Raw genomic sequence first — 26,232 nt, 5'->3', positions numbered from 1 at the left:
CTCTCAGTTCATAATGGAGACCCGTATCAGAATCAGGATTATCATCAATCACATATGTCACAAAATTAGTTTTTTTTGTGGTAGCAGTGTAGTACAATACATAAAATTACTACACTACAGTGTAGAAGTCTTTGGCATATATCTATAGTGAGAATGCCTGAGACTTTTACACAGTACTGTAGATAATTACCTGCTGTTCTTAGTAATCAAGCTCTTCACACTTTTACAGAATTGTTCAGGAAGTATTTTAGCTCCTTGTGACTTGTTATTCTTTGAAGAAACAGTAAATTAGTTCCATTTATTTATTTTTTTATTGAGATACAGCGTGCAATAGGCCCTTCTGGCCCTTTGAGCCTCACTGCACAGCAATCCCCTGATCTTCTTAGCTTAATCACAGCACAATTTATAGCGATCAGTTAACCTATCAGCCAGTAGGTCTTTGGAATGTGGGAGGAAACCAGAGCACCTGGAGGAAACCCACATGGTCACAGGGAGAACGTACAAACTCCTTACAGGCAGTGGTGGGAATTGAACCTGGATCACCTGTACTGTAGAGTGTTGCGCTAACCATTACCCTACTGTGTTGCACTACTTCTTTTTACCCATTCCTTCCCTGTAAAGCTGTAACTTATTCTTTTTATAAGTGTACAGTATATATAGAAACAAATTTTCTGTGGATTTCTGCTAGAAAATCTTGAATAACTAATTGCGAGTTCTTTGATTGCTTAGGAAACTGTACTGGGTCAATCCGTATAGAAATAACCTTAATGTTGCTGAAATGGATGGACGCTTTCATAAAAAGCTGGCTGAGCACTGTCTGGATACAAATGGCATATACTGCTTTAGGAACCCACGTGCCATTGTGGTTCATCCAAAATATGGGTAAGGGACCAATTAATTAAAGATAAAAAAGTGAAATTTTTGCCTTGGGAGCAAGTACTGATTCTGTTGAAACTGTGCTTATGTGAGAAGTTATATTGTTAACAGATTCTATGAAAACTGTGCCTATGTAGTGATGGAAACCACTGTTTATTTCAAAAATACTTTTTATAAGATTTGTACTTTTTAACTTACGTATTTTTCATGCTCATTAGCAAAAAGCGGCTGAGCAGCTAAACTAACGGTTTATCACCTTTCTCACTTTTCATTATCCACATGATGTAATTGTTAATTGTAATGTGGCCTATTAATTTATTCCTATCTAAGACATTTTCTTTATTTTATCTATAAAAGTGACAGATTTTTCAGAAGCACCATCTTTTCTTTCTTGCTTTTCTTTATTTTCTTTTTATTCCTTTGTCTTATACTCCTTAACATCGATTCCCCTCTTAGCATCACTTCTCACCTCTTTATTTAGTTTGCTTTGTATTTGTATGTTGGTTTGTACTCTAAAATAAACTGAAATCTTGAAATTAAGACTACTTGCCATTCTTGGCTCCTGGAAGAACCCCGAGGTTCAGAAATTAAACAGAGTTCTAACAGTGGGAAGCTATATAATTAACGTATTTCTCATATAACCCATCTGCTTGCCTTGGAACACAAGACCTGTCAGAAACAATAGATTCATAGAGTTGTACAACTTAGAAATAGGCCCTTTGGCCCAACACATCTATACTAACAATTATGCCTATCTATACTAATGCCACTTACCTGAATTAACTCCATATCACTCAATGCGCTGCTCATTCAAGTACCTGTCCAGATGCCTGCTAAGTGTTGCTCTGATCTTACCCCCTTACATCAGTGGCACAACAGTGGAAACTGCGAGGAGTTTCACACACCTAGGAGTGCACATCTTGTACGACCTCTCACAGTTCCAGAGCACATTCCATGCAATCAGGAATGCTCACTAACCCTTTCTGAGGATGCTGAAGAGAGCTGGACTATGAGTAGTTAAAATGCATCACCAGCACCAGCCTACCCAACATCAAGGACATATATACAGGAAGGTGCCAGAAAAAAGCCAATAATATCATGCAGGATCCCACCCATTTGTCCCACTCCCATCAGAGAGGAGGCTATGTAGCATCCATGCCAGAACCACTAGACTCAAAAGCAGTTATTTTTCCCAGGCAGTAAGGCTGACCAACACTTCCACCCACTAATCCACCCCTCCACACCCCCAACCACCACTACTTTATCATTTCCTGACAGTCACTTTACGTACAGACATTCCTGTGCCTAGCGTTACTTTATGGAAATACAATCGATCTAATTAAGCTATCTTATGTATTTATATTTATTGTGTTTTTTTATTATTGTGTTGTTTTTGTGCTGCATCAGATCTGGAGTAATAATTATTTCATTCTCCTTTATACTTATCTACTGGAAATGATGTTAAACAATCTTGAAGCTTGAATCAATCTCCAGCCCTCCCCTGGCAGTTCATTCCAGATATCTGTTACTGGTTGGGTTGCTTTGTCCTCTGACCATGTCAATTTACTTACAAGTGTTTCATTACCATACGAGGAGACATCTTCAGTGCGCTGTTGATTGTGGTGTGTCCTCCGAATGCTTGGTCATTATATACTTTTCAGTCTGCTGATACAACGTCATTTTGGAAAGTTACTTGTGCAGTGGGGAGGAAATCTTGTTGCTGATTGGCCGTGTAGCAAACTTCATGCATTGTGGTCTGGAATTTTGTCTGGATCAGCTCGTAAATCAACAGCGCCCTGAATATGTCATCTCGTATGGTGATGAAACATTTGCAAGTAAATTGCCAAGATCAGAGAACAGCTCAACTCAACCCAACTATCAACCACCCGAGTTACACGTCTTCAGAATTATACCAATGACTCCTTGTGTGAAAAACAAATACATTCAGTGGCAATTTTAAAGAAAGGGTGAAAAATCTCTGGTTAGTAGAGAAGCAATGATATGTACTATTGACTTCCAAGAGAGCTTCCCACAGGATCTTGGCAAAGAGAAGGCCTACTTGCCTTCTACCTGTGACTACCAATTGAATATGAACTTTGGTGTCTCCAAACTGTGGTGTCACATTGCACATTTAGACAGAGACATAATGTAAAGATTTTATATGTATATGCATATGAAGGATGTAAGTTATAGAGTCAATTCAATTCAATTCAGAAATAATTGACTTACAGAGATTTATGGCACAGGAGTGAATTTATGGGCTAGTGTGAAACAAGGGCAACCTAAATCACTTCAAGTACTTTCCCCTGACAAGAGTAAAGGCCATAGACAATGCATCTTGCAAAGGACAATTCTCAAATTGCTGTCAGCTTCAGTGTATGACAACAGAGATCCCTCATTTACTTCTCATGACTGAAATATTTGGGGCGATATTTTCTTTTAAAATGTTTCATTTACATTTTCAGGGAAGTAGCTGGGTGACTGTCGGGAAAAGAAATGGGAAGGTGAATAAGAGGTTAATGCCGAGCACCCCTGTGGCCATTCCCCTCAATAATAAGTATACTGTTTTGGATACCGTTGTAGGGGGTGACCTCCCAGGGGAGTGCCATGGAGACCTGGTTACTGGCACTGAGCATGGGCTGTGGTGCAGTAAAGAAAGAGGGGAGCAGTGGTGATAGGGGACTCAATAGTCAGAGGAACAGACAAGAGGTTCCGTGGACCTGAATGGGACACGTGGATGGTATGTTACCTCCCTGGTGCCAGGATCAGGATGTCTCAGATGCAATGACAGCATTTTGGTGCGGGAGATAGAGCAGCCAGATGTCTTGGTAGATATTGGTGCCGATGACTTAAAAAGGAAAAGCAAAGAGGGGCTGAAAAGAGAATTTAGAGAATTAGGCAGAAAGCTGAGAAGGAGGACCTCCGGAGTAGTCATTTCTGGATTGCTGCCTGTGCCATGCACCAGTGAGGGTAGAAACAGGATGATTTGGCAGAAAAATGCTGTTGGGTAGGGTTTAAACTAATTTGGCAGGTTGATGGGAACCAGGGTGAAGGGACTCAGGATAGGACAGATGGTAAAAAAGCAATGATTGCGTGCAGTCAGCCTGTCAGGAAGGGCAAGCAAATGATAGGACAAAATTGCAGCCAGCTGGGTGAGTATCAGTGTACAAGGAATGCAGAATCAAAAAAGGTGGCAAATACAGTACTCAAAGTGTTACAGCTCAGTGCTCTGAGTATAACAAATAAGGTGGATGATCTTGTTGCACTTTTACAGATTGTCAGGTATGATGTTGTGGCCAACACTGAATCATGGCTGAGGATGCTTGTAGTTAGGTGCTGAATATCCAAGGTTACACTTTGTATCAGAGGGATAGAAAGGTAGAGGGGGAGGCATGGCTCTGCTGGTATGGAATGGCATCTAATCATTAGGAAGGTGTGAGGTAGGATCGGAAGATGTTGAAATCTTGTGGGTTGAGTTAGGAAACTGCAAGGGTAAAATTATAGGCTTACAAACAGTAGCTGGGCTGTGGACCACAGTTTACAGCAGGAAATAGAAAAGGCTTGTCAAAAGGGCAATGTTATGATGGTCGTGGGAAATTTTAAGGTGCAAGTAAATTGGGAAAAGAAGGTTGGTAATGGATCTCAAGAGAGTAAGCTTGTTGAATGCCTACACGATAACTTTTTACAGCAGTTTGACTTTGAGCCTATTAGGGGATCAGCTATGCTGGATTGGGTATTATGTAATGAACAGGAGGTGATTAGGGAGCTTAGCATAAAGGAACCTGTAAGAGGCAGTGATCACAATATGTTTGAGTTCAACTTGAAATTTGATAGAGAGAAGGTAAGGTATGACATAGCAGTATTTCAGTGGAGTAAAGGAAATTACTGTGGTATGACAGGAGCTGGCCAAAGTAAATTGGAAGGAGATGCAGGTAGGGATGACAGCAAAGCAGCAATGGTGTTAGTTTCTGGGAAAAATGAAGAAGGTGAAGGATAGATGTATTGGAACAAACAAAGAAATACTCAAATGGCAAAATAATACAACTGTGGCTGACAAGTGAAGTCAAAACTAATGTGAAAGCAAACGAGAGGACATACAGCAAAACAAATATTAGTGGGTAGACAGAGGATTGGGAAGCTTTTAAAATCCTCCAGAAAGCAACTAAAAGAATCATTAGGAGGGAAAAGATGAAATATGAAAGCAAGCTAGTAACAAATATCAGGGTGAATAGAAAAAGCTTTTTCAAGTATATAAAAAAAAAGTAAAACAGAGATAAGAGTGGATTTAGGACCGTTAGGAAATGGGGCTGGAGAAATAATAATGGGGAACAAGAAGACAGCAGATTAGCTAAATGAGTATTTTGCATCAGTCTTCATGTGGAAGACACTAGCTATGTGCCAGGTGTTGAAGTGTGTGAGGGAAGAGAAGTAAGTGCAGCTACTATTACAAGGGAGATGGTGCACAAAAAGCTAAAAGACCTGTAGTTACATAAGTACCTGAACTACTTGAACTACACCCTTGGGTTCTGAGAGAGGTAGTGGTAGGAATTGTGGAGGCATTAATAATGATCTTTCAAGAATCGTTGGACTCTGACATGGTGCCAAAAGACTGGAAAATTGCAAATGTCACTTCACTCTTTAAGAAAGGAAGGAGGCAGCAGAAAGGAAATTATAGACGGCTAGCCTGACCTCAGTGGTTGGGAAGATGCTGGAGTCAATTGTTAAGGATGAGATTATGGAGTACTTGGTGACACAGGACCAGACTGGACAAAGTCAGCATAGTTTCCTTAAGGGAAAATCTTGCCTTATAAACCTGTTGGAATTCTTTGAGAGGATTACTAGTAGGATAGATAAAGGGGATGTAGTGGATGTTGTATGTTTGAATTTTTAGAAGGCCTTTGACATGGTACCACACATGAGGCTGCTTACTAAGTTAGGAGCCCATGGTATTACAGAAAAGTTACTAGCATGGTTAGAACATTGGCTGATTGGTAAGAGGCAGTGAGTGGGAATAAAAGTGTCCTTTTCTGGTTGGCTGCCAGTGACTAGTAGTGTTCTTCAGGGGTCAGTGTTGGGACCACTTCTTTTTATGCTATGTTTCAATAATTTAGATGATGGAATAGATGATTTTGATGCCAAGTTTGCAGATGATACGAAGATTAGTGGAGCGGCAAGTGTGTTGAGGAAATGGGAAGGTTGCAGAAGGACTTGGACATTAGGAGAATGGGCAAGGAAATGGCAAAAGAAATACAATGTTGGAAAATGTAAGGTCGTGCAATTTGGTAGAAGAAATAAATGTGCAAACTATTTTCTAAACAGGGAGACAATCCAAAAAGCTGAGATGCAAAGGGACTTGGGAGTCCTTGTGCAGAACACCCTGAAGGTTAACTTGCAGTTTGAGTCGGTGGTGAGGAAGGCAAATGCAATCTTAGCATTCATTTCAAGAGACCTACAATATAAGAGCTGGGATATAATGCTGAGGCTTCGCCTTGAGTGTTTGAACAGGTTTAGACTCCTTGTCAAAGAAAAGCTGTGGAGAGGGTCCAGAGGAGGTTCATAAGGATGATTCTGGGAATGAAAGGGTAATCGTATGAGGAATGCTTGGAAGAATGAGGGGGGGAAATCTCATTGCAACTTTTCAAATGTTGAAAGGCTAAACAGAATAGATGTGGAAAGGATGTTGCCCATTTTGGGGGAGTCTAGGGCAAGAGGGCAAAGCCATAGGATGGAAGGGTGTCCATTTAAATCAGAGATGCTGAGAAATTTCTTTAGCCAGAAGGTGATGAATTTGTGGAATTTGTTACCACAGGCAGTTGTAGAGGTCAGGATGCTGAGTATATTTAAGGTGGAGATTGATAGTTTCTTGATTGGTTACGGTATCAAAGATTACGAGGAGAGACTGGGGAATGGGGCTGAGGAGGGGGAAAAAACCATCAGCCATGATTGAATAAGCCAAGTGGCCTAATTCTGCTCCAATCTCTTCTGGTCTTAATGTCAAATAGTCCATATTTTTAAGGTAGGTAACTCGGGTTATAAAGGAGATGGCAGTAGTTTCATCTCAAAATACAGGAGTTTTGAAGCACTGCATTGATATGCGATTTTAAATCACAGTATCTACCTGCCTGTGGGTACCCTAATTGGTGATCGTTGATAGAATTATCACCAAAGATGAGGAGAAGAAAAGGCAGGGTGTTGAGACCGGAGGCGATGGTCGGGCCGATTCCGCTCGCTCTTCCACGATGTTCGCTGCCCTCTCTGCCACACTGAGGCTGCAAGTCTGCTCTGGCTGCTGCGCGCTTCATGGCTGGGAACTTTGTGGCAATTTGCCTGACAGTATGATGAACTGAGACCAAGGTTATGGGCCCCCACCTGCAACTCCGGGATTTGGGGTGTCTGTTGTTGTTCCCTTCCGTGCCTTGAGGTGCATCAGGTGTAAACCTTGTCATTTCTTTAGCATTTTTGTCTGCTTTTTACGAGGCCGAGTTGCTAGCTCGACACTCAACCCAGCAGGAATGGAAAGCGGGCAAGGAGCTGGCCAGATTCAAACTTGGGACCACTCATCTTGAAGTCCAGTGTGGATGCCACTGCACCATCAGCCGGGCTCCAGGATTCGGGTCTATGGACTCAATTTGGTTTGAAATGCTGTTGCTTGCTTTTATCGTTTGCATCATTTTTGCTGATTTTCCTCTTTCTGTGCACATTGGTGTTTTTTTTAATTGGGTTATTTCAGGTTTTGTGCTTTATGGCAAGACGAATCCTGTAAGCAGACAAATCTCATGGTTGTGTAATTTATACATATTTTTATAATAAATGCACTTTGAACAAAGTCAACTTGTTTTAAACACTTTGAACTTAAAATTTGATAAACTTTTGTGCCGGTTGCAAAACACAAATTGGGAATAGAAGCAGGGCATTCAGCTCCTCAAGCCCGCTCTGCAATTCTATAAGGCAAGAACTGATTGAATTGTAATCTCATCTTTCCATAGCCACCCACCTCTAATTACCTACCATTTGCTATTCAGTAATATATCCATTTAATCAGGTGGTGGGGCAGAGATACATCTCGACCAAAGGAGATGTAAGGCAACCCTTCCCTCTGCTAAGGTGTAGTACCTGCTCAGCCCCACGATCAGGGTCACATGAAGCCATGGGAGCAGGTGGTGGATGGCCGTGTGAGTGGCTGGTGCATATCACAGGTCCTGGTTATGCAACCACTGACGCCAGGCAGACAGTCTCTGAAGAGTGTTAATAATAGCTGGGGTCACCTGTCTTGTAAAGACACTGCCCAGAAGGGGGCAATAGCAAATCACTTCTGGAGAAAAGTTTCCCAAGAGAAATCATGATCATGGATAGAGTAAAGAATAAGAACAACAGGCCACAGACAGATGGAAGACCGTGATCGTCCACGTGTGCGACACAGCACACGATGATGATGATGATGAATAACTGAATTGTGATCTCAGCTTTACCTACCCACCCACTTCTAATTATTATATATAAGATTATATGTACTTAATATATGGAAATATGATTTGTAACAAATGTCCTTTTGCACTAATATCATTTAGAGATTGGGATTCCTGCTGTATTCATCGATTAGTTAAGGTAAAACTTGTTGTCTTAGAAACTTTAGTAACTTTTACATATTTCAGTTATTGAAACATTTTACAGATACGTTTTTTGGACTGACTGGGGGTATGAAGCCTACATTGGTCGCATGGGTATGGATGGTAGAAGTTTTTCAGCCATCATTACCTCAAAACTGGAATGGCCTAATGGATTGACAATTGACTATACAAACGACAAACTGTATTGGACAGATGCCCATCTGGATTACATTGAGTAAGCATATTTGAAACTTTCACTAAGGAAATCCCTAATTCCACACATTTGATGAAATATTACAGTCAAACTTTGTTCATTTTGCATATTCAGGGCTTGGGTATCAGCAGAGTTCCAAACCACTGGATTACAATTAACCCTCCTTATTTGGTTACTCACTGCCCGTTACACCGCTATTGTTTAAGGCAGCAATGAGGGGCTTGCAATTCTGGCGGTGTTCAGGGAATCCTTCATCATGTCAGTAGCTTCCTCTCAGTTCTCACTACTATCAGTCACACAGGTTCCGAATGGAGGATCAGAAATACCATTATACTCAGATGTGGAAGGATTCTTCATTGCAGTTTCCGTAACAATTTTTTTTGACCAGTCAGGGTTGTTGCCTGGAAGACTGGTGAACCACTCTTAGTCCGGACTCTACCTGTTTGGATTGGTGACCCTACCAAGAGCCAAAGCGCAAAGCCCTGACTCCAGCCAACATATCTCTCTGGTTGGAGCACACAAGCCTCCAAACCACGACAAAGTTGTGGTGTCTTCGACTTTTATACTCATAGTCATACTTTATTGATCCCAGGGGAAATTGGTTTTCGTTACAGTTGCACCATAAATAATTAAATAGTAATAAAATCACAAATAATTAAATAGTAATATGTAAATTATGCCAGTGAATTATGAAATAAATCCAAGACCAGCCTATTGGCTCGGGGTGCCTGACCCTCCAAGGGAGGAGTTGTGAAGTTTGATGGCCACAGGCAGGAATGACTTCCTATGACGCTCTGTGTTGCATCTCGGTGGAATAAGTCTCTGGTTGAATGTACTCCTGTGCCCAACCAGTACATTACGTAGTGGATGGGAGACATTGTCCAAGATGGCATGCAACTTGGACAGCATCTTCTTTTCAGACACCACTGTCAGAGAGTCCAGTTCCATCCCCACAACATCACTGGCCTTACGAATGAGTTTGTTGATTCTGTTGGTGTCTGCTACCCTCAGCCTGCTGCCCCAGCACACAACAGCAAATGTGATCACACTGGCCACCATAGACTCATAGAACATCCTCAGCATGTTAAAGGACCTCAGTCTCCTCAGGAAATAGAGACGGCTCTGACCCTTCTTGTAGACAGCCTCAGTGTTCCATGACCAGTCCAGTTTATTGTCAATTCGTACCCCCAGGTATTTGTAATCCTCCACCATGTTAATTCGTTTCTTAAAGATTGTACACTGTAGAGTGGCCAAGAGGGGGTGTGAAAAGTGTGCCCCCAGTGAGCCAGGTGCCAAAGCATCCAATTTCCAAACAATCAGAATCAGGTTTAACATCACTGGCATATTCCATGAAATATGTTACCTTTGTGGCAGCAGTACATTACAGTACATAATAATAGAGAAAAAAATGTGAATTACAGTAAGTATGTGTGTACACAGTACCTTTCAAAAGCATTCAGCCCCCTTTGAAAGTTTTCATAGAAACATAGGAAACCTACAGCACAATGCAGGCACTTCGGCCCACAAAGTTGTGCTGAACATGTCCCTACCTTAGAAATTACTAGGTTTACCTATAGCCCTCTATTTTTCTAAGCTCCATTTACCTATCCAAAAGTCTCTTAAAAGACCCTATCGTATCCGCCTCCACCACCGTTGCCAGCAGCCCATTCCATGCACCCACCACTCTGAGTAAAAAAACTTACCCCTGACATCTCCTCTGTACCTACTCCCCAGCACCTTAAACCTGTGTCCTCTTGTGGCAACCATTTCAGCCCTGGGAAAAAGCCTCTGACTATCCACATGATCAATGCCTCTTATCATCTTATACACCCCTATCAGGTCACCTGTCATCCTCTGTCACTCCAAGGAGAAAAGGCCGAGTCCACTCAACCTCTTCTCATAAGGGATGCTCCCTAATCCAGGCAAAATCCTTGTAAATCTCCTCCGCACCCTTTCTATGGCTTTCATATCCTTCCTGTGGTGAGGTGACCAGAACTGAGCACAGTACTCCAAGTGGGGTCTGACCAGGATCCTATATAGCTGCAACATTACCTCTCAGTTCCTAAATACAATTCCACGATTGATGAAGGCCAATATACCGTATGCCTTCTTAACCACAGAGTCAACCTGCGCAGCTGCTTTGAGTGTCCTATGGACTTGGACCCCAAGATCACTCTGATCCTCCACACTGCCAAGAGTCTTACCATTAACACTATATTCTGCCATCATATTTGACCTACCAAAATTAACCACTTCACACTTAACTGGGTTGAACTCCGTCTGCCAATCCTCAGCCCAGTTTTGCATCCTGTCAATGTCTCTCTGTAACCTCTGACAGCCCTCCACACTATCCACAACACCTCCAACCTTTGTGTCATCGGCAAACTTACTAACCCATCCCTCCAATTCCTCATCCAGTTTATTTATAAAAATCACGAAGAGTAAGGGTCCCAGAACAGATCCCTGAGGCACTCCACTGATGACCGACCTCCATGCATTATACGACCCGTCTAAAACCACTCTTTGCCTTCTGTGGGCAAGCCAGTTCTGGATCCACAAATCAATGTTCAATCACAATACATTTAATTTGGCTTTATTGACATTGATCAACAGAAAAAAACTGTTGATAGGCCTCTATCAGCTTTGTACATCTGGACACTGCAATTTTTCCCCAGTTGTCTTTGCAAAACTGCTCAAGCTCGGTCAGATTGTATGGGGATCGTGAGTGAACAGCCCTTTTCAAGTCCATGAATATTAAGTATATTAAATAGTTAGATTAAATAAGTAGTGCAAAAATGGAAATTTTTAAAAGAAGTAGTGAAGTGTGTTCTTGGGTTCATTATCCATTCTGAAATCAAAATAAAATGAATTTGTATTAAGGTTTAACTGATTTGTCATGGTTAATTCACATAACCTTTGTACTGAAATACAGTTCCTAAAATCGAGCTGTGGCTGAATCTAGCCCTTCCTTGATGACTCGGTTATTTGTCAAAAATAGATAAATTCTCTGTAGACGTGCACCCACAAACTCTCCATTTAAATGTCAATTAAATCCATGAACCCATGAACGCTACATCACTCTTTTTATTTCTGGTTTTGCACTATTTATCTAATTTAACTGTTTATTTATTTGGTTGGTTTGTTGTCATTGTGATGTAGTACTAACTAGGCCCTTCCAGTCCTTCAAGCCGTGCTGCCCAGCAACCACCGATTTCACCCTAGCCTAATCACGGGACAATTTACAATGACTAATTAACCTACCAACCGGTACGTCTTTGGAGTGTGGGAGGAAACCTGAGCACCCGGAGGAAATTCACACGGTCATGGGGAGAACGTACAAACTCCTTACAGGGAGTGGCGGCAATTGAACCCAGATTGCCTGTGCAATAAAATGTTGTGCTAACCACTACACTACCAAACTGCCCTAAGTATATATAGAAATAGGTATATGTGGTGGCATCCGTTAGTCTCGCGAGACCATGGATCTGCATCTGGAAAGTTTTTCCAGGGTGCAGGCCTGGGCAAGGTTGTATGGAAAACCAGTAGTTGCCCATGCAGGAAGTCTCCCCTCTCCACGACACCAATGTTGTCCAAGGGAAGGGCAAGGGCCGATACAGCTTGGCACCAGTGTCATCACAGGAGTTGCCAGAATGAGGTTGAAGGCAATGTCGGACTGCCTTAGGGACTCCAGCTCCAGATTTGTCCTCAGGGTTTACTTTGGATTCGATGGACTGCCTTCCCAGGCTAACAAGCTCCACCTAACCAAAGCACTGGTTTTAAGGTGCCGGGACTCTCTTCGCCCCTTCTCCGGTCAGTTGAAACAGTTATGCCGGGCTTAGAGGCTAAGCCACATGAGAAGGCCAGGAGTTGGACTTGGTTGTCAGAGCCTATTTGAGGCCATGCCGTGAGGAGCACTTTTAGGTAGTGGGAGCTTGTCCCCACTACCACTCCTCGGCTTGACAACCTTGGAACACGAAATAGGTATATATACTTACTGAAATTCAGTTTTTTCCTATATTATCATGAATTTCGTTGTGTTGCTGCCACAGTTAACAAATTCCACAATAGATGCTAGTGATATTAAACATGGTTCTGATCCTGATTCCTATGCTATTAAATATGACTCATAGTTTTGGAGCAATGAATCCCAGGAAAATCCATATTTAAATTCAAACTTTAAATATCTTTTATGTAAACATATTTTCTTCACAATAATTGTGCTTCTTGTTTAATTCAAATTAATTCAAATAAATACTCCAGCCCTCTGGAGTTCAGAGTTCAATTCCAGCACTGCCTGTGAAGAGTCTCTATACATCCTCCCCTTGGAATGAGTGGGATTTTTTTTCAGCTCCTCCGGTTTCCTCCCACAGCCCAAAGATGTACTGTGTAGGTTAATTGGTCACTGTAAAGTGCCCTGTGATTAAGTTAGGGTTAATCACAGTTGTCGGTGGTTGCTGGGGCTTGAAGGGTCGGAGGGGCCTACTCTGCATTGTATCGCGAAGTAAAAATAAAATAAAATCATTGCTAACATGGGGTAAAAAGCTATCAAGACGTGGCCTCTATCTACCTGTCCTTGAAAAGATTTAACTATAATTGTACTGTATGTAAATGGACTCAGAAGCATGGCAAACAAATCACATGTACTTCACTTCAGTCTTGCTTATCAGAATTGGTGTCACGTCACAAACGAAACTAGGTAGGTCAACTTTATCCAACTGAGACAAGGAAGATACATGGCTCGAAGGGCTGGAAGGGACTACTCTGCACTCTTTCACTAAATAAAAATGAAATAAATAAACTGATTGTTTTTAAGTTGGGGCAGCACAGTAGCATGATGGCCAGCACAATGCTTTACAGCACCAGCAACCTGCTGACTGGAAGGGGTTTGTATGTTCTCCCTGTGACCGCATCAGTTTCCTCTGGGTGCTCCTGTTTCCTCCCACAGTCCAAAGACATACAGGTTGGTGGGTTAATTGGTCATTGTAAATTGTCCTGTGATTGGGCTAGGATTAAGTCGGTGGCTTGAAGGGCAGGAGAGGCCTATTCCACATTGTATCTCGATGAATAAATAAAGTTCAACTGTGCAGAGCCACACAATTATGATTTGATTGGCATAGTCTGAACCACTAGTTATTCCTCGTGGCCAAAAATCAATTCTGACTTAACATCTTCAAAACTTGCTGAGAAGAATTACATTTCAGTGTCAATTAAGGCAGTTTTTACTTTCTCACAATGGAATTATAAATGGCTTTTTTGTTTTATAGGTTTTCGAATCTGGATGGAAGCTTTCGACATACAGTATTTGAAGGGATACTGAGCCATCCATTTGCAATTAGCCTGTTTGAGGATACAATATATTGGACTGATTGGAACACAAAATCAGTGGAGAAAGCAAATAAATACACAGGGGAAAATAGAGAGATTTTGGTGAATATCACCCATGTGCCCACTTATATCATCGTATATCACCCATACAGACAACCAAGAGGTAAATGTATAGAGAGCATACTTTCTTACCTCATATTGAAACAGTGTTGCACTGCAATAAAATATTGGATTAACGCCTATCCCTAGATTAAATAAATTTTACATACTTTCTGAAAGGAAAACACATAGAATACATGTTACGCCCTTCGAGTGTCACTGTTAGATACCTGGGCTATGACCAAAGGAAAAATAGCTGGAATCGCTTAGCACTTTAGTGCAAGGGTGTTTATTAGGTGTGTAAAAAATCAAACTTACAAAATATAGTGAAAAGAAAACTGCAAATATTTACAAATAGCTATCTACCAGAAAACACAATAATAGCTTTTTTACTTAATCTTGTCCAGTGTGAACTCCTGGCAGCCCAGATCTCTCCCTCAGCCCCTATTTCTCTCCCTTTCTGGGGACGATAACTTCCTTTTTATTCAGCACTAGGACATACCATCTTTAATTACCAACAAAGTTAACTTAGGACTATCCATGAATTAAAATATGATGCTCCCCACAATGTAGTTACATTACAAAATGAACTGAAGTATCCACCTTAAATACAGTATACAAACAGCATATACACATTTACATATCTCATTACGAAAGTAGACAATAGACAATAGGTGCAGGAGTAGGCTATTCGGCCCTTCGAGCCAGCACCGCCATTCACTGTGATCATGGCTGATCATCCACAATCAGTATCCAGTTCCTGCCTTACCCCCGTAATCTTTGATTCCGCTATCTTTAAGAGCTCTATCCATCTCTTTTTTGAAAGCATCCAGAGACTTGGCCTCCACAGCCTTCTGGGGCAAAGAATTCCACATATCCACCACTCTCTGGGTGAAAAAGTTTTTCCTCAACTCCGTTCTAAATGGCCTACCCCTAATTCTTAAACTGTGGCCTCTGGTTCTGGACTCACCCATCAGCAGGAACATGCTTCCTGCCTCCAGCATGTCCAATCCCTTAATAATCTTATATATTTCAATAAGGTCCCCACTCAGCCTTCTAAATTCCAGAGTATACAAGCCCAGTCGCTCCAATCTTTCGACATATCACAGTCCTGCCATACCGGGAATTAACCTTGTGAACCTACGCTGCACTCCCTCAATAGCAAGAATGTCCTTCCTCAAATTTGGAGACCAAAACTGCACACAGTACTCCAGGTGTGGTCTCACCAGGGCCCTGTACAGCTGCAGAAGGACCTCTTTGCTCTTATACTCAATTCCCCTTGTTATGAAGGCCAGCATGCCATTAGTTTTCTTCACAGCCTGCTGTACTTGCATGCTTGCTTTCAGTGACTGATGTACAAGAACACCTAGATCTCGTTATGCTTCCCCTTTTCCTAACTTGACTCCATTTAGATAATAATCTGCCTTCCCGTTCTTACCAGCAAAGTGGATAACCTCACATTTATCCACATTAAACTGCATCTGCCATGCATCTGCCCACTCACCCAGCCTGTCCAAGTCACCCTGCGTTCTCATAACATCCTCCTCACATTTCACACTGCCACCCAGCTTTGTGTCATCGGCAAATTTGCTAATGTTACTTTTAATTCGCTCATCTAAATCATTAATATATATTGTAAACAGCTGCGGTCCCAGCACTGAACCCTGCGGTACTCCACTGTCCACCGCCTGCCATTCCAAAAGGGACCCGTTAATCGCTACTCTTTGTTTTCTATCAGCCAGTCAATTTTCAATCCATGTAAGTACTCTGCCCCAATACCAAGTGACAAAATCTTGCCCTGTGCATGGTGGAAAACCAGCCTGAGTGCATCAGGCAACACACAAAAAATGCTGGTGAATGCAGCAGGCCAGGCAGCATCGATTGGAAGAGGTACAGTCGATATTTCAGGCCAAGACCCTTCGTCAGGACTAACTGAAAAAAGAGATAGTAAGAGATTTGAAACTGGGAGGGGGAGGGGGAGATCAGAAATGATAGGAGAAAACAAGAGGGGGAGGGATGGAGCCAAGAGCTGGACAGTTGATTGACAAAAGGGATACAAGGCTGGAGAAGGAAGAGCATCATGGGATGGGAGGCCTAGGGAGAAAGAAAGGGGGAGGGGAGCCCAGAGGATGGGCAAGAGGTTATAGTGAGTGGGACAGAGGGAGAAAAAAGAGAGAGAGAAAAAAAAAAAAGAATAAAAAATAAATAAATAAAGGACGGGGTACGAAGGGAGGTGGGGCATTAACGGAAGTTAGAGAAGTCAATGTTCATGCCATCAGGTTGGAGGCTACCCAGACAGAATATAAGGTACTCTTCTTCCAACCTGAGTGTGGCTTCATTTTGACAGTAGAGGAGGCCGTGGATAGTCATATCTGAATGGGAATGAGACGTGGAATTAAAATGTGTGGTCACTGGGAGATCCTGCTTTCTCTGGTGGACAGAGCATAGGTGTTCAGCGAAACAGTCTCGCAGCCTGCGTTGTGTCTCGCCAAAATATAGGAGGCCGCATCGGGAGCACCGGACGCAGTATATCACCCCAGCCAACTCACAGGTGAAGTGTCGTCTCACCTGGGAGGACTGTCTGGGGCCCTGAATGGTGGTAAGGGAGGAAGTGTAAGGGCAAGTGTAGCACTTGTTCCACTTACAAGGATAAGTGCCGGGAGGAAGGTTGGCGGGAAGGGATGGGGGGGATGAGTGGACAAGGGAGTCCCTCTGTCTCTCTCACTATACTCCTTGCCCATTCTCTGAGCTCCCCTCCCCCTTTCTTTCTCCCTAGGCCTCCCGTCCCATGATATTCTTCCTTCTCCAGCCTTGTATCCCTTTTGCCAATCAACTTTCCAGCTCTTAGCTCCATCCCTCTCCCTCCTGTCTTCTCCTATCATTTCGGATCTCCCCCTCTCCCTCTCACTTTCAAATCTCTTACTCTCTCTTCTTTCAGTTAGTCCTGATGAAGGGTCTCAGCCCAAAATGTCGACTGTACCTCCTCCTATAGATTCTTCCTGGCCTGCTGTGTTCCACCAGCATTTTGTGTGTGTTGCTTGAATTTCCAGCATCTGCAGATTTCCTCGTGTCCGAGTGCATCAGCTCAGTTTCGGACCCATTATGAGAATAACCGGGGAAGACATTGAAGTGTGTACACTCAGTGCAGCAACAGCAGAATGACAAGGCGATGTTTGTGTGTAAGGAGTGCATTCGTTATTCATCTTTTAATATTAGGAGATTATTGAATATTGTTTATACTCCTTCACTTAGAACTCCAGAGTATGTCATTTCATTAGATGCTGACAAAGCCTTTGATAGAGTTGAATGGCCATACTTATTCAGTACGCTTGATATGTTTAACTTCAGTCCGATATTTATATCTTGGATTAAATCGATATATCATACCCTTCTAGCTTTGGTTTTTACTAATAATCAAAGATCTCCCTTTTTTCGATTAATTCTTGGTACTAGACAGGGTTGTCCTTTAAGTCCTTTATTATTTGATATCGCTTTAGAACCTCTAGCAATTGCTATCCAAGATTCAGCAAATATTTTCGGTATTACTCGTGGGAATGAGATACATAAGCTATCATTAGATGCTGATGATTTATTACTATATATTTCTGACCCAGAGAAATCCATTCCTGCAATCTTACCTTTGTTGGTCAAGTTTAGCAAATTTTCTGGCTATAAACTGAATCTTAATAAGAGTGAATTTTTTCCGTTGAACATGCAGGTTCCAAATTATAGATCCTTACCATTTAGATTGGTTACTGATTATTTTACTAATTTAGGAGTAAAAATCACGAAGAAGCATAAGGATTTATTTAAGGCTAATTTTTTCCCTTTATTTGATCAGATTAAATGTTTGTTTACCAAATGGTCACCAATGACATTGTCTTTAATTGGTCGGATCAACGCCATCAAGATGATGATTTTACCTAAGTTTCTATATTTATTTCAAGCATTGCCTATCTTTATTCTGAAATCCTTTTTTGATAATGTTGATTCAAAAATTTCTTCTTATAAAAATAAAAATAAAAATAAAAATAAAAATCCTAGACCAGGTAGAAGATAGTTACAGAAGCCCAAAAAGGAGGGCGGTTTAGCATTGCCAAATTTTAGATTTTATTGTTGGGCAATTAATATTCGTTACTTAAAATATTGGACATGGAATTGGGATACAGTTTCAAGTCCACAATGGGTTAATCTTGAATATAAATCCATTTCAGGGTTTTCATTAGGTTCTATTTTAGGGTCTCCGCTTCCTTTTGATTTTTCTAAAGTGAACAAACATATGGATAACCCAATAGTTAAATATTTTCTTCGAATATGGCTTCAGTTTCAAAAATTTTTTGGATTGAATCAATTTATTTTAGCAAGCCCTATTCTACTTAATTTTCTTTTTCAACCTTTTTTGGATCAAGCCTATCTAGTCTGGAAAAATAAAGGTATAATATGTTTTTCTGATTTATTTTTAGATAATTGTTTAATGGCTTTTGAACAATTATCTAATAAATATAATTTACCTAGCTCCCATTTCTTTAGATACTTACAGATTAGAAACTTTTAAATACTGTTCTTACTACCTTTCCGATTTCATACTCATCGGATATAATGGAAAGAATTTTAGATTTAAATCCTTTTCAGAAAGGTTCAATAGCAATTATTTATAATATGATTATGAAAATAAATCCAGATGTATCGAATTCAGTCAAGAATAACTGGGAAAGGGAACTTAATCTTACTTTACCTATTGAGAAATGGCAAAAAATTCTTCAATTAGTTAATTCTTCTTCTATATGTGCTAAACACATGTTGATACAGTTTAAGGTAGTACACAGAGCTCATATGTCCAAGGATAAATTAGCTCACTATTACTCTCATATAAATCCTGCGTGTGACAGATGTCATTCTGAGACAGCTTCGTTAACTCACATGTTTTGGTCATGCCCTTTGCTGAAGAAATACTGGGACGATATTTTTGATATTATTTCAACTGTTTTGAATATTGATTTACAACCCCATCCTTTTACTGCAATCTTTGGTTTACCAATGATAAACCAACATCATCTGACTCCCACAGTTTATCGGATGATTGCTTTTGTTATGCTAATGGATAGAAGATCCATGCTATTGAATTGGAAAGAGATTAATCCTCCTACTACATTTCAATGCTTTTCACAAACTATGTCTTGTTTAAATTTAGAAAAAATTAGGAACGTCATTTATGACCCTTCTATTAAATTTGAAGAGATTTGGAGACCACTTATTCAATACTTTCATATGATGTAATTTGACCCTTTCCAAATCTACTTTGTTATTCTATATACGGGGAGAGGAGCGGAGTTAATGACACTAATGGTCTTATCTGAGGCATCATAATAGCCCATTCTTTTTCTTTTTGTTAGTTTAGTTTTTCTTTAGTTGGTTTAGATTTTTTTTTATTTGGGGGAATTTTTTTTCCTTTTTTTTCTCTTTTTTCATGATATTTTTTCCATTTTTATCTTGTATTTCCCTATATTAGAGCTGTACTTTTTGAGATTTTGGGAGGCTCATGAATTATGTGTCAATTGAGGTTTAATTTGTATAAACTATTTTTTCAATAATGTAATCCCAATTTCTCTATGTCTATTTTTCTGTAATGTATATGATGCTGAAACTAATAAAAAGATTGAAAAAGAAAAAAAAGAAAGGAATGTGTTTTACTCATTGCTCCCCATCATGGTTACTTTCCCCAGCATTTACTGTTTTGCTCAAGAACATATGTTTGACTGGCTTATACTACATATGCTTGTGTAACACAACTGATATATTTCATAATAAAACCGAGGACTACAAAATATAAAAAAGCACATAAGAAAAAAATCAATGGCCTGATAGTGTTTTGGACATATTCCTTTTTTTTCATCAGCATTGTACTAAATCTGCTTGAGCAGGGAGTGAAAATGTTCTGTAGTTTTTTCATAGATTTCGCTAGATGGATAATTGTATATTTCAGGATAATTGTATATTGAATTGTACAACAAAATAATTCTTCTCTAGATCTATTTCTCAGTAGAATCACTGAGTCATAGAAATGTACAGCACTTTCGGGCCATCTACTCTGTGCTGAAACTGTGTGCTCTCATTGACCTGCATCTGGACCAGAGCCCTCCATAGCCCTACCATCCATGTACCTATTTAAACTTCTCTTAAACATTGAAATGGGGCTCATATGCACCACTCGCGCTGGCAACTCATTCCACAATCTCATAACCCTCTGAGTAAAGAAGTTTCCCCTCCTGTTCCCCTTAAACTGTTCACCTTTCACCCTTACCCCGTGACCTGTGGTTGTAGTAATAGCCCCTCTGACAACAGCCTCAATAGCCTTAGTCAAGAATCACATATTGTTATGCCCATTCTTCCTTCCTTTGGCACTGTTAAACAGAATGATAGTTCACAACAGACATAATCAGAATTCAGAATCAGGTTTAATATGACTGGGATATGTCGTGAAATGTGTTAACTTTGTAGCAGAGTACAGTGCAATACATGATTAATATAGAAAATAATTTCTGAATGATGGTAACAATATATATGTATATATGTAATAGTTAAATTAAATAAGTAGTGCAAAAACAGAAATTTAAAGAAAGTAGTGAGGTAGTGTTCATGGATTCAATTTCCATTTAGGAATTGGATGGCAGAAGGGAAGAGGCTGTTAATGAATCGCTTTCTGTGTGCCTTCAGGAAGAAAACTTGTTATCAAGCTAACAAGTTGTGTCTATTTTGTCTTTTTAGTCCTATAACCTTGCAGTGCAGCCTCATTGTACAGTTCTACTATCCAGGAAAAAAAGGAGATTAAAACATTTCCAAGTTCTCAATTACTTTTATACCAATTCTCATTTCAGCAATCAACCCTTGTGGTACAAATAACGGTGGCTGCTCCCATCTATGTCTGATAGCAGCAGGTGGTCTAAACTATACTTGTGAATGTCCGGATAACTTCATAAAGCAGCTGGACAACACCTCTCACTGTTTCTTGACGTGCACAAGTACACAGTACAGATGTACAAACAATGAAAGGTAACTAATGCTGTTTGTTTAATTAATTCTTTGATTATCGTGAGTTCACATTTAATGTGAGTATTGTTTCAGCAATTCATCAACCATAGAACAGTGCATAGCTCATGGACAGGCCTGACAGCCCATGGTGACTCTGCCAACTGTGATGTCAATTTAAAGTCCTTCTGTCTATGTATTTTATTTATTTATTTGTTTATTTACTGAGTGCGGGATAGGTCCTTCTGGCACCTCGAGCTGCGCCACCCAGCAATTCCCCGATTTGACCCCAGCCTAATCATGGGACAATTTACAAAGACCAGTTAACCAGTCAACAGGTATGCCTTTGGACTGCAGGAGGAAGCCGGATCACGTGGAGGAAACCCACTTGGCCACAGGGAGAACATGCAAACTCCTTACAGTTAGCAGAGGAATTGAACCTGGGTCACTGGTACTGTAAAGCGGTGAGCTAACCATTACGCTACCATGTCACCCCAGTGTCCAGGGACTCACATTGCTTATATTCATGTGCCAGTCTAACTACCTTTCACATGTTACTGTCATGTCTACTTCCACCAACTCCCCAGCAGTGCACGTCAGGCACCTACCATGCTCTCTGTGTCTTTAAAAAATAACTTGCCTCATAAATCTCCTTTCTCCTCTCACCTTAAAGCTGTACCTTCCAGTTCTTCACATTTCCACTCCGAGGGAAAAAGGCTGACCATGTATCCTATCAATGGCATCGTGTAGTTGTATAAACTTCTATCAAAGTTCAAAGAAAATTTGTTATCAAAGTACCTATATGTCAGCACGTACAACCATGAGATTCATTTTCTGTGGGCATGCTCAGTAAATCCATAGAATAAGAACTGTAACAGAATTAGTGAAAGACCGAACCAACTGATGTATAAAAGAAAACGAGCTTTGCAAATATAGAAAAAATAAGCAATAAATATCAAGAAGATGAGGTGAAGAGACCTTGAAAGTGAGTTCATGGGTTGTGGGAACATCTCAACGAAGGAGCAAGAGATGTTATCCCCTTTGGTTCAAGAGCCTGATGGTCGAGACGTAATAACTATTCCTGAACCTGGTGGTGAGAGTCCTGAGGCTCCTGTACCTTCTTCCCGATGGCAGCAGTGAGAAGAGAGCATGTCCTGGGTGGTGGGGTCCCTGATGATGGATGCTTCTTTCCTGGGAAGGCATTTCATGTAGATGTGCTCATTGGTGATGAGGACATTAACCGTGATGGACTGGGCTGAATTCACTACTTTTTGCAGGACTTTCTGTTCAAGGGCATTCGTGTTTGCATACCAGGCTGTGATGCAACCAGTCAATATACTCTCTACTACACATCTATATTGAAGTTTGTCCAAGTTCTAGATGTCTTGCTGAGTCTTTGCAAACTCCCAAGGAAGAAGAGGCACTGCCATGCATTCTTTGTAATTGCACAGTCTGCTGTGCTATAGTACAGCCGTCTGGGACCTCACCTGTGGCAAAAGAGGATACAAAATGCAAAATTTCCCCCACATTTATATTGATCTGATGAATGTATTCATTGAATACATCAACCTTAACTTTAAAATAGTAAATTGTTGCTTTGCTTCCCCAAGGTGTATTCCAATTGGGAGGAAATGTGATGGAATAAAAGACTGCACAGATGGTTCTGATGAGCCCAGCACCTGCCCACCTCGCTACTGTGGTTTTGGACAATTTCAGTGCAATGATGGTAACTGTACCAGTTCCTACTTCTTGTGCAATGTCTTTTTGAATTGCCCGGATGGATCTGATGAAGATGCTGCACTTTGTGGTAAGCATTTCTTTTGTTAATTGAGCACAGCTTTGACCACTAATGTGCATTTTTGACCACTTCTTGTCTCTTTTTCTGCAAATTCTTATCCTATAATGATTATTTCAAACAAGAAACTCAAATCAAAATTGCAAAACTATGCAAAGGAGTCATAGAAAAGCAGAGCAAAGAAGCAGACCCTTTGGTTCATCTAGTCCATGCTGGACCATTTAACCTACCTACTCCCATTGACCTGCACCAGGACCATAGCCTTCCATCCATGTACCTATCCATACCTCTCTTAAATGTTGAATTCAAACTTGTATTCAGTGCTTGTACTGGCAGGTGGTTCCACACTGTCACGACCCTCTGAGTGAAAACTTTCCCCTCATGTTCCCCTTAATCTTTTCACCTTTAACCCATGACCTTCAGTTGTAGTCCCACCCAACCTCAGTCATTCATTGTCTGCTTTCTGCCCCATCACTCTGTATTTAACTTCCTCTACTGGTGTACACGTGTGATGAAGAAAACTGAGAGTATTCAATACTCTCCCTCACCAATGAGAGAGATTTATTTATTGATTGATTTTGATTTGCCAAGTAGAGACCTCCAGCAGCTGATCGGCTGTTCTCAATATTCTGTTTTCTCCTGCGATGCTTCAGTCTGTGGCGCTGGCATAGAATTAGCTCATCTCCAGGGCTGCAAAGTCTTGGAACCCCAAGGATGTGCTTAACTGCTAGGCCGCATCATTGGGATATCAAAAAACGGCCAATCAGTGAGCCCTGGGAGCAGGTCTCATCATCACAAGGAACCGAGGTTTGAGTGTAGCTCTAGGTTAGGGACTTTGACAGAACCCCATCTACCTTGGGAAAAAAAGAGAGACGTTAAAGGTAGAAACTAAGCTGTTTCCGCTGATGAGCTTGAAGAAGTCGCTGTCTAGTGCCATCGTAGCTGCGCCTGCCCAATAGTGCACAGACTCCTAGATTACCTTCGGGCTCAAGTTTGGCTCTCAATACCATTTTTCAGGGAAGATTTCCAGCCATGATACTTCGATACTTAAACAACTTTTTGTATCTCTCCCCTTGCAAATCTCTCCAAAACTGTCCATCGTTGATCAACAAGTCCATAAGATATAGGAGCAGAATTCGGCCATTTGGCCCATTTCCTATTGGTGTACAGTATTCTCTTAAACTGATTAAAACTTCAAAGGAAGTTGGATTAGGAAACACATGTATTACAATAAATCATTCTAACAGAATCCATAGAACATTCTTTTAAAGGCAAGCCCTACCTTTAATCCACTTGCTCAGATAAATTACTCGGCATTATTAGACCATAAGATATAGGAGCAGAATTAGGCTATTTGGCCCATCGAGTCTGCTCTGCCAGTTATCATAGTTAATTCATTTTCCCTCTCAGCCCTAATCTCCTGCCTTCTCCCTGCATCGCTTCATGCCTTGACCAATCAAGAATCTTTCAGCCTCCGCCTTAAATATACCCAATGATTTGGCCTCCACGACCAACTGTGCAATAAATTCCACAGAGTCACCACTCCCTGGCTAAAGAAATTCCTCCTCATCTCTGTTCTAAAAGGACATCCCTCTATTCCGAGGCTGTGTCCTCTGCTCAATCTTATCACTGCAAGATCTCATGATTTAATTTTTGTCTCTACTCTACTACCTCCACTTATGAGCAAAGGATCCATTAAAATCAGTCTTCTAATGTGACCTGAGTTGCTACATCCTTATTTGAACATCTGAAAAATTTACATTTGTTGCATGTTCTAGATTTAAGTCATTTTAAGTGTTGCGGTGTTTGCCGAGCTTGGCAATTAGCTTGCAGACATTTCATCGGCATCAGGGTGACATTCTCAGTGCGTAGTTGTTGCCGTTTCTCTCTGGGAGTTCTTGCATTTATGTAGGCCCCCATTCGCTTGCCTTGGTCTGATTGACTATCCCTTCAGTTGACCTTTGAATTCTTGGTACCACTAAAGACAACCGACAAAAGCAATGTGGTGTACAGAATCACCTGTGGAGACTGCAACAAGAACTGCGTCAGGCAAACGTAAACTCTCAACTCATTTACGAGAACACAAACTGGCCGTAGGGAGACATAACCCGCTGCCGCTGATCTCGGTACATGAAGTCTGAGAAGAACAATAATTTAACTGGGACACCATGCTAGTTCTGACGCAGGCAAACCTGAAGCAGGAATGAGAATTTTAAGAAGCATTGGTCTCTTCTGATAACTCCGTAAACAAACGTACTGAAATAGACACCATCATTGAACCCCGAAGAGCCAAAGAATTGTGAACCAATAGAATTCAAAGGTCAACTGAAGGGATAACCAATTAGGGCCGAGGCAAGTGAACGGGGGCCTATATAAACATGAGCACTCCCAGAGAGAAACAGCAACAACTGCGCAATTTGATGTCACCTCAACGGGTGCTAAAACGTCTACAAGCTAATTGCCAAGCTTGATGAACATCGCGAAAGCCTGACCCGAGCTATTGATATTCACCAGCATCCTAATCAACTACCTATGTTTATTTTCATCTTTGACTGTTCCTTTTCTCATGTATTCTCTTTCCTGTCATCCAGTCTTGTGAACATTCATTTCACTCCCCAATACTTATACTAACCCAGGGGTTCCCGACCTGGGATACACAGACCCATTGCTTAATGACATAAAAAGTTTAATCTAACCCCTCACTGATGTTATACTTTTGAGCACAGTTTCATAGATGATTTTTGTTAAATAAAAAAAATACAGAAAATGCTGGAAATACTTTGTAAGCTTTGGAAAGGGAAATGGGGATAAAGATTCAAATTAAGCACCTTTCATCAAAACTACTTTTCAAGCATCTTTCAAATGAATGTCTTCCTGGAGTGGGGGGTCCCCAACCATTTCTATGCCATGGCCCCCTACCATAAATCAAGGGGTCTGTGGATCTCCAGTTGGGAACCCCAGCCTAGAACCAGCTCCAATTGCCATATTTATTTGTGGTTCAGACCAAACATTAGAATGGGGAAGAAATATGATCAAAGTAACTTGGACCGTGGAATGATTGTTGGTGCCAGATGGAGTGGTGAGTAACTGAAAAATCGCTGATCTCCTGGGATTTTCATGCACAACAGTCTCTAGACCTTGCAGAGAATGGTGCGAAGGACAAGAAAAAAATCCAGAGGAGAAAGATCAGACTGATTCAAGGTGACAGTAACTCAAATAACCACGTGCTACAACAATGGTGTGCAGAAGAACATCACTGAATGCATCAAACCTTGAACTGGATGAGCTGC

The 26,232-nt window shown here is 41.0% G+C and overlaps 1 protein-coding gene across 1 annotated transcript in view; it reads left to right on the top strand.

Annotated features, from left to right (window-relative positions):
* Positions 1-26,232, top strand: part of LOC140198774 (low-density lipoprotein receptor-related protein 2-like) — a 359,184-nt gene that overhangs the window by 187,858 nt on the left and 145,094 nt on the right. Inside the window, 5 exon segments of the mRNA XM_072259784.1 lie at positions 730-882; positions 8,548-8,718; positions 13,962-14,185; positions 20,997-21,171; positions 22,758-22,954. Coding sequence (XP_072115885.1) covers positions 730-882; positions 8,548-8,718; positions 13,962-14,185; positions 20,997-21,171; positions 22,758-22,954 — 920 coding nt within the window.

Source organism: Mobula birostris, chromosome 6 (genome assembly GCF_030028105.1).
Source record: "Mobula birostris isolate sMobBir1 chromosome 6, sMobBir1.hap1, whole genome shotgun sequence".
NCBI classification, from domain to species: domain Eukaryota; kingdom Metazoa; phylum Chordata; class Chondrichthyes; order Myliobatiformes; family Myliobatidae; genus Mobula; species Mobula birostris.
Note: the sequence above shows the minus strand (reverse complement) of the source record. Positions and strands in the feature narration are given on the sequence as shown.